At 39.6% G+C, this 10042-nt stretch overlaps 1 protein-coding gene across 1 annotated transcript in view; it reads left to right on the top strand.

Annotated features, from left to right (window-relative positions):
* The window catches only part of LOC104167918 (zinc finger protein Rlf-like), a gene marked incomplete at both ends in the record, with an annotated part of 33151 nt that overhangs the window by 3298 nt on the left and 19811 nt on the right, over window positions 1-10042 (top strand). Inside the window, one exon of the mRNA XM_009708316.1 lies at window positions 3165-3246. Within this exon, the coding sequence (XP_009706618.1) occupies window positions 3165-3246 (82 nt within the window). The remainder of the gene's footprint in view (window positions 1-3164; window positions 3247-10042) is intronic.

Genomic DNA, 10042 nt, shown 5'->3' with positions numbered 1-10042 from the left:
CTGCTGATCATCTAATGTATAATTAGTCATCTTTTTAACTCTAAGAAGCTTAGGATAAGAAAAGTTTTCTAATACAATCTAAAGATGAACACAATTTTGAAAGCTTTGAAAAAGTTACTTCTTTTAATTTCTGTCTTAAAATAATAATGAATGAGGTATAAAGTGATTACAGAATAATTGTGTGCAAATAATGTGTTGATTTTTACCTAGGGTTATTCTTTCCAAAATAAAGAAATTCAAAACTAGGACACCTTCTCCTAAAAGATATTTTGAAGTTCAGTGTTTGAGAACTTTTTTTTTTTGATAATGGAAGCATTCAAGCACCCATTAATCACAATTTTTGTAAATAAACTGTAAAGTTTGGAATTGAGCTTTGTATAGATAGGTGTTGTGGTGGTTCTGGTAGAGCAGGGTAGAAAGGCTTGACTTCATGAAGTGATTCTGGTCTTCTCATTTGTGGTCTTAGTAATGATACCTGAATTCCGTTTAGTTGCATTACAATAAAGAAAGAAATGAGCTTTCAGGGATAGAGGTGTGTTTTCAAGTATTGTATAATAAGGACCAACAGGAAGAATTAAGCTAAATGGCCATTCTGCCCTGCTGGCTAGTCTTTATGCAGCTGTGTCAATTCTTATAAGAAAAACTTAGGCAATTGACTTAGAGTTCTAATCCTATTTCCTTGGCAGAAAACTTAATTGGAATATCCTGGATATTACTCTTGCAGTTGTGCTGTAGGTTGTTTTACATGGTGTCTATACACCTGGAGCTCCAGATTTCCTGTGGAGTGATTTCCGAAGTAGAGTGCTTAGTGTTGGGATCCTGAGGAAGACTTAAGGACTCACAAGAAAAGAATTTACAGTTCTTGGTTCAGCTCAGTCCTGTGTTACTACAACAGATGATAACTCTTGAGACATAAATTCAGCCCTCTTGTTTTCATAGACTGTCATTTCACTGTGTATACACAATGCTTTGAAAATCTAATTTCACATTTTTTTCACTGTCCAGGTAGCACCTTACAGATTGAGTACAGAAAAATTATTTGTCAAACCTTGCTTTGCCATTTTGTTTAAACCTGGTATTTTATATAACCAATGTCATACATATGAAAAGTAATATTCCAGAAAAAAATTGTTTCCAGGAATTAAAAGAGTGGAAGTAGATAGGATTGGTTGACTTTAAGTCTGAAAATAAAATGAGGTGTGCATCGAAATACTTTTCAAAAGCACATTGACTGTGAAGTTTGCAAATGGACACATACCTAGTGATTTTTTTAGTTAGGTGGGTTTTTGGGGTTTTTTTTGCTTGTGTTAAAATAGAGTTCAGCTGCTGTGAGACTTGTAAAGTTGTTTTTGATAGTCTAGTAGCAACTGCCTGGGTCTAGACATCTGGACTGGTAAAATAACTTGTATTGCCGAGCTTGAGTAGAAGGGAAAAGTGAGTCCTGATTATTTTATAATATTGAGACCTATGACAGATGGAATATCTGGTGATCCTGTTGCCCACTTTTTCATGGGCGTAGTAATGATTGAGATTCTAGATTCAGCTCTTCTGTCTATGGTAAGACTGAATGTGTTGTCCTGTCTTCTATTTAATATTTGGGAGTGGAGATTTTGGAGAAAAAATAGCATAAATTGGAATTACCTAACAATGTAGGTGTAGCTTGTAGCAATTATTCAGTGCATTTATTATACATGGAGTCTTAGACTGGTTTTCTTTCCTTATATTGTCCTGATTTATGACAACTATTTTGCTGTCTGTAAATCTTGTGAATCTCTAGACATTTAGTTTGATTAGGTCATATTGTTCTGTGCAGCAGTTGGGGTTTAGGTAATCCATGTGTCCAGTCAAGGTTAGATAGCCCCTATTTGAGAACAATATAGGCAGTAGTCCTGCCATTGCTTTGTCTCTAGAAAACAGTGATTCTTGTTCTCCAAGACTTTTCCCTGAAATGAGATGGATGTGCTAAATACATACAGGTGTTCCCTTTTGGTTTCTGAAAAGGGATAGCACTGACTTATGGTCTAAATGAGGGAATATCAAGTAGGTCTTGCTTTCCCCCCCTTCTTTTTGCAATCTGAACTTATGTATGGAATTTGCTGGATATTTCAGAGATGTTGAAGCCTTCTGAACTGTTCCCACTTTTCTGAATTTTCGTTTGGAAAACCTGATGCATAGCAGAACTTCACATGTCACTGTGATGGGGCTGACTCATACTAACCTAAATCGTTGACACAGTTGAAAATGAGATGTAACAAATTTTCATGGGTATAAGATAAAGACTGGGTGACTAGTGTCCTATTTTTAATCAGGAGCTTGGCCTAATGAGGAAATAAGGGGATGTTCTCCACCTGTGTTGTGTAGGTAACTGAGCTGCACAAATACAGCAGCTCTCTGAATTAGTGAACTGGGAAATTTAGAATTTGATCTGTTTGACTTTAATCTGAACATCTTTGATATGCATTTCAATGTGGGTGGGGGGCTTTTGGTTTGGTAAGCTCTTGAACTTGTTGCAGTTCACAGCATAGGTATTTGAATGCTTCCCCCAACCCATGCTATCAAAGACTCATAAGGTGTTTCTAGGAATCTATTCTACGGGTCCATTTCTGTGCTGATGCACTTCTTGATACAGTTTGTCAGTCTGTTGCTTTTAGGATACTGTTAGAAATCTGTTCTCTAGGTCTGTTTCTGTACTGATGCATGTGTCTTCTTCTGTCAAGCTGTTCTTTAGTTTTATTTTCTTATATATGTCAGCACTGAAACTTTAAGTTAGGTAAGGCTGGCTTTCATTCTCACTCTAGGCAGAGAGACCATGCTGGGGTCAAATGAGTTTTACTCAGAATGGATAGTAGGATTCCTTTGTGAGAGGAAAGAGCAGAAATTCTGTAATGCAACGTTCCCGAGTCATGTTGAACAGGCTATCTTGGATTATGAGAGTAGCTGCGATCTTATCCTAGCAATACTGTGCACAGTGAAAAGGAGCAGTCTTTCCATATGATGCCTGATTCTGGGGCTGTTTCTGGCCTTTACCTGATTTGTGCAGTCAAACATGTTTCAATGTTACTGTCATTTCTTATCTGAATGCTAAGTAATATGTGCCACATGTTATTTAAAGTAGCAACAGAGTGTGTTCAGGTAGCTTGTTTACTTGCCTCTTACTTTTCCAGGAGTTGTTTTGAGCTACTGCTTTCAATTCCTGAAAGTGAATTGCCGCATGAGGTGTGGTTAGGATTCCGTCAGTCCATACAGGTAAGTGTTCTGAATTTCTTTTTTCCAACTTACATATTTAAAAAAAAAAAAAGGCTGCTGTTGTTCTCCTCTTCTTCTGCCCTTCCCCTGAATTCCAGCTGTCCTGCATTGCTGTTATCTAGGCAACAAGAATTTCTGAGCAGCAAAAGACTAACTGCAGCAACAGTATTGGCGGCCTTAGGCCCGACAGCAGATTTATAACTACACTGTCAATGGCAACTACTGCAAGAGAACTGTAGCAAACCTTGATCTGTCTAATAGTTTGTGCGAGAGAAAGACTGAGTTAGATGAAGTGATGTAACAGCTCTGAAGTATTACTTTGAAGATGAGTAAAAAAGCTTTTATGGAGATCTGAGTGGCAAGTTAGTGTCTATACTTGATTTGAGAGAGATGAAAATAGTAGGACAGATATTTGATCCAGGTGGTTCCTAAAAGTGTTTCTTCTGAGGTGGTGCTGAAACAGGCGCATAATACTACTATTCCTATACTCAAATGAAGATGGTTACTGTAGACTATGGAGGAAGAAGAGATGTTTTCAAAGTTTTAGTCTGGAGGTAGTACCTAGCTGTCTGCAAGGACTTGTGTTCCCCATGGAGCTGAAAGATAGGAGTGGTAATCTTGCTGTGTTTATACTAATAGACCCTTCCAGGACCAGGGACTGATCTGTTGCTGCTACTGCCTGTTATTTGTTGCCTGCCTTTAAGTGTGACTGATGAAGTTGGAAGTTAGTATCAGTTATAAGTTACTGAAGTGAAGACTTTGGCAGGAAGTAGTTGGAAGGAAGTGAACTTCGACTTGCAGCTGTCCTTGTGCAGACCTTATCACAAGACCTTATACCCCTGTGATTGGGGATTTCCTCAGTCCCTGAGGCTTGGCTGCCTCAGTAGTTCTGAAGATGCATGTGTAGAGGTTCTGAAGGAACTTCTACTTTTGCTTCACCTGCAGTCAGGGAAATTGCAGGTGCGGAAACTCCTCAGTAGCCTGAAGATGAATAAACCTGGCACTTAACTGAGAGAAACAGACTAGTAGTGCTTTGTAGTCCTGCTAGTAGTGGAAGGGACAGAGGTGGTCTGTAGCTGGTGACTTCAGGTGTGAACAGACCTCATTTTCCTGAAATACCGTGGAACACTTACTATCATGGCAACCCTAAAAGCAGTTGGGTATGTCATGTAGTAGAAAGTAGTGCAGTAGGTACATTTTAAATCCTATGGTCTTAATGGTGTCAAAGATTCGTCCTTTATTTTAAGTGCTGGTGCGTAAGCCCTGTGACTCCCTTAGTGTCTACAGCAGATCATAGTGGACATTGCAGTGCTCCAGAACCAAATTTGAAGGTATATCAGTTTTTTTTTGACAATACCCAGCTATGCTATCTATTACACATAGTCTGTGGCTACTAGCCATGGTGTTGCAGAGGCTAGGTCTGTGCTCCCAACCCATTCATTTGTGGAGATGCCACAAATAAAGGTGGTCAGCCACAGGTTCATCTTTTGTGTTAGGACTGATGGAAGAAGTTGAAACTTACTGTTTCCAAGATAGCTCTTAAATTCACTAATCTAGTCGTCGTTGAATAAAGAGCAGTGAATCATAGAATACCAGGTTGGAAGGGACCTCAAGAATCATCTGGTCCAACCTTTCTTGGCAAAAGCATGGTCTAGACAAGATGGCCTAGCACCCTGTCCAAGTGAGTCTTAAAAATGTTGGGGACCTGCTGAATCTTGAAAGTGTCCAGTGTTGGGGAATTCCCTGGGGAGATTATTCCAATGGCTGATTGTTATAATTGTGAAAAATTTTCCACTTGTGTCCAATCGGAATCTCCCTAAGAGTGACTTGTACCCATTACCCCTCATCTTTTCCATTTAACTCCTTGTGAAAAGGCATTTTCCATCTCCTTTGTAGCCACCCTTTAAGTACTAGAACATGGTGATAAGGTCTCCTCTAAGCCTTATGAGCTTATAATACGCTAAAAGGGATATAATAAGTTTGTAACTTGAGATGGCCTAGACCTGAAACAAGATGTTCTCTCATATTCAGAGTATATGGGAGGACATATACAGGCCTTTTCCCACTTCAGCAGAGGTACAAAGCAGCTCTAAGAATTGGTAGCTTTTAACTGGAGGGATCTGCAAGGAGGATTCTTGTTACCAAGGAGAGTAATTTCTGTCATGTAACAAGCATGTGCGTTTCTAGGTTTCTGAAGCAAGTGATTGAGCTTTGATATTTCTGTCAAAAGAGAGCAAGTTTTTAGTCAGATGAGATTACTTTATTCAGGCTGAATATATTGGAAGGAAACTATTAAATTGCAGGGGTAGAAGGGTGATAGAAGCCTAGATCTCTCGTGTCAACTTTTAGAACTAAGGGAAAATTCAAGATGTGCTGCTGCCAGGTGTAGTAATATACTTGGCTTTTGTACTGACCTTTTGAAACTCTCGCTTCCAAGTTTAGCAATCATCTGATGCTCCCCATAGTTCAGATAGTAAAAGATTTGGGCAAAGCTTGTTAAACACAGTAGGTCTCTGAAACCTTGCTGAAGATATTTGTGGACTTTTACAAACAGGTGCTTCTAATGAGATTTTGAAGTAGCACTCTTGCAGAAATAGGAGAATGAGAACATTTGTACCTTGCCCTGGAATGCAGTAGGGAACCCACTCTTCGTCAGAGAAGAGAGTAACAAAGAGGGAGTATGCAGTCGTACAGAGGGCAATATAGACCTTTAGACAGGAATCACTTGTAGGCTCTTGTGTGAAGACTTGTAGGTTTAAAGCTTGTGACCATATTAATGTATGAATCTCTAGGCAAATCTGGTAGCAAAGCACCACAAAATTATATATTGGCACATGTCTCAGATTGACAGATGTGAATGTGCTTATTCCTTTCCTAACAAAAGGAGCGAGTGTGGCTGATGAGGAATGGCTGCAACCACCAGTTACGTTTGGAGCTACAATGTCGGACAGAGGTATTTCTTTCAGATCTGCCTGCAGTAATTGCTGCTCTGTAACAATCTGCCCAGGTCAGGTAGTGAGAGTCAGTGGAACTTCAAATAAACTTTCATCCCATAGAATCGTTTGAGTTGGAAAAGACCTTTAAGATCATCAGGTCCAATGGTTAATCTAGCACTGCCAAATCCACCACTAAACCATGTCCCTAAGCACCACATCTACGTGCATTTTAAATGCCTCCAGGGATGGTGACTCGACCACTTCCCTGGGCAGCTTGTTCCTGTACTTCATAATCCAGGAGTGAAAAAGGTATGGGCTTGCATTTCAAAGAAGCAAGGTGTAGGGACTGTTCTAAAGCTGAAAATGGAGTGTCACTCATGTCCAGCTTGTATACAAAATTCTATCAAAAGCTTTATTTGGTGTCTGAACCCATTTGTTCTTTCATTGTACATAACAGTAGTTGTGCCCTGCAGACCCCCGTGAGTGTAGTTTTCCTTATCTCTAGCAGGACCAGAGGCAGCCTGTGCAAAATGAAAGTAAGATGTGAGGTTGTATGGCAGGAGTCTTAGCACAGATTTTATACAGTGACAGCAAGCAAAAGAATGGGGATACAGGTGGGGAAATGCTGTAAAATGCAAGCGAAAGGATTGGTGCAGAATTTCAACAGGGCCCTCGGTACAGGTAAACTCCCTTAATCTGGGGGAGGAACTCAATGAAGAGGTACTATGTGGATGGATGTAATCTGGCCAGTTGAGAAAGATGAAACAGTGTATTCAAGCAGTGCTTTAGTGGAAGTAGAGGTGTATTGTCAATGGAATTGAATATTGATTGTCAAACAGGGCTCCCTTCAAGCCTTACAAAGGGCATCAATGATTTCTTTAGAAAAGTTGTGTATTGACAGTAAGCATAAGAAGAAAACTTTTGTGACACTGCAGTAGTTGCTGGTTGCTTTAAATTGCCAAGGCTGAAAAATCCTGGTATCTTCAGTGAACTGCTCCAAGGATTGTATTTTCTCTTTAGTTTTGCCCATAGACTTTTGCTGTATTATCCTTTCCTGACTTCATCTAGAATGAAAGGCTTTGTGTCCCTCACTTCAGGACCCTGTTTATGGTGTTGTCCTAACTTAATGAGATCTATATAATTAAATTTTGCATTAGTCTTCTTCAAAGCCTTTTGAAGTATTTGTAGTAGATTTTTATAAATATTTCCATTAATATTAGCCTTGTCTTCTTCAGTAGGACCAGTAAGTGAAGGTTTAGCTGAGCATCTAGAATAGGAGTGTATTGCCAGTAGTTAGTTACTTATGCTACATACATTGGTGAATTTCGTATTTGGTATTTCAGTATTAAGACCCTGAATCTCAAACACACTGCTGACTCAGCAAATCAGTTGACTTGTGTAATATACCCCTTCTTTCTCACCTTTTAAGGTTCTTTCAGCCCTTAGTACAAAGGTGCTGAAACGTGAATGATCCTCATAACTGAACTGGGCTCTGCTAGCTCTGTACTGTGTCCTGAAGCCCTGGGATTAGGGAAGAGTTACTGTTGGGAAAACATTTACTTTGGATGTCTGGATCGCAGAATCTGAGAGACAGCACTCTCTTCAGTAGTAGTACCTCACCCTTTTCCAAGTTCTATGATTATGGTTTTTTGTCAGCTACATTGTTCCAGTGGCAGCAGCAGATAAGCGGTCTAATCTGTCTTTCTGTGATGCAGTGGCTTCTAGCTTCTCAGAACATGCAACTTGGTAGCAGAGGAACTTGAGATAAGTATCACTAAGAGGCAACAAACCTCAGCTGGTGTAATGTGCCATGACAAAATCTGCCTGTATGGTTTTTCACTCTTCTTGGTTGGCGAGTGTTTGCTGGGGCCATGATGGCTGTAACCCTGTCCTGTCAATAGAGAGGGTGAGTTGATACAACCAGGAGTTGGTGTTTCCCTTTGTTTGCCTTTCAGAACTGTACAGAGCTGAAAATTCCATTTGTCATTCAGTCTTCTCACTGATAAATATCTTGGAGCTGGCAGAACAGATATTTGGGTGTCACCACTACATGTAATATGTGCTGAGAGCTCTCCATGGCTTCCTAAAGCTATGTCTCTTGCAGTACTGCAGTACATTTAAGTACAGTAAACACTGGTAACTTAAGAGGTGGTTCTTTCTCATGTTTGTTAAACTGTTTCTCAACAGTAAGAGCTGGGAATGTCTGCATTATGTGCTTTTATTCAAATGATGCCAGGAAATATCATAAATTCTTAAGACTTGCAGTAAAATTGTTAATTTTTTATTGATGATTAATGCTTTGTCGAAGCTCTTCGTGAAGAATCTGAATGTATGAATGATAGCCTCAAAGGAAATGTAGGCTGATGAAAGGCCGCCTGGTAATGAGAGCTCTTCTGATTTTCCTGTTGTTTTTCTTCAAGCAAACACGCTATTTAAAAGATGTGGTGTCCTTTCTCCTCTTACAAGTCATAACTGTGAGGAACCTGGTACTTCCTGCCTTTATTTGATACAAACTGATCAGAAGGGCTTTGCTGGTCAGTTTTACGTCTTTCCAAGGCATAACACATGTGCTGAATGCCTTTGCAGAGCACTGTAGCTCAGTAAAGCTCATTGAGTTCAATCTTCCAGGTGAAATTCGAAATCATAGGCTGTTAAATGCTGATGGTTTTATGGTCTTAGTCTTTGACCTGATCTACACTTGAGGCTGATACAGGTTAAAGCTGTAATGTTAGTATATGGGAGGGGAATCCACAGTGGGCGCTCTGGCAACCTGTTGTGTTGAAAAGACTTAATGCATGGTCCTGTACAGTTGAGAAAGGTCAAAAGTAGAGATTGTCAAAATGGGCTTGTATTTATTTGTGGGTAAGATACAGTAGCCCTTCTACATGCACACCTGTAATTGTTTTCTTAATCACCAAAGCGTGAGGATAAAATGATACACATAGACTTCCTGTATGATTGTAACTGCCACTTAGGGAAACTCTGGACTGTGGTTGCATACTTCATAGGTACAAATTTAGATCAGTTTGTTGTTTTTCACTGGCACTTTTAAAGCTATCCTGAGGCTATAACTTGAGCATCTTTTGGCAGCAGCAATGACTTAAGCATTAAGTCTGTCACTCACCTACGTTATTCTACTGGCATGCCATTTAGCTGTGTATAAAGTGGGGAATTGATCATGCTTTAATTTTTAAAAACAAAACAAAAAAACCCCACTCCTCCCCTGAGGCTTTCTGCTGAACGTGGTTTCCTGATCCAGCTTGCACAGGAAGGAAAGACTTGAGAGGAGGAACAGCTGCCTGAGCATAAGGATTGCTTAAGTGATGTTTTGAAATGCTTAAATACAGCCTGAAACCTCTGTGTGTTGTAGCTCATGTATTAGTGTCTTGATGCTGTTAGTTAAGAGCAGTTTGAACTCTGTTTAAGAACACGTGAAGTCACTTGTATCTTCAGGGTGCAGCTGTGACACTCCAAAATTTTTTTTCCTTTGACCTTGTGAGTAACATTTCAGTCTGAAGGCCAGAAATCAATCATTGTAAGCATCATACTTGGCTATCTTTGCATCTGCAAATTAGCACCAACTCTTCTACTGATATCAACAACTGATTTTGAGGTGGTCTCACCGATAGCTCGCTTGCTAGTTTTACTTTGTTTACAATCATTTTTAGAAGTAGCTTAGTCTTTAATAATTGCTTTTAGTTAGCAAGTATGCTAGGAGCTAAGAACAGTTACAGCAGTTATGTAAAAATAGAATCAACGTCGGGGCAATAATTACAGAAAATCTAGGGTACTGCTAAGGAAGATGAGATGGTTAAAGTTATCAAAACTGCTCGATTGTTGCATTCAGCTATGAGGCTATT

This window comes from Cariama cristata, unplaced genomic scaffold (assembly GCF_000690535.1).
Source record: "Cariama cristata isolate BGI_N322 unplaced genomic scaffold, ASM69053v1 scaffold10679, whole genome shotgun sequence".
NCBI classification, from domain to species: domain Eukaryota; kingdom Metazoa; phylum Chordata; class Aves; order Cariamiformes; family Cariamidae; genus Cariama; species Cariama cristata.
Note: the sequence above shows the minus strand (reverse complement) of the source record. Positions and strands in the feature narration are given on the sequence as shown.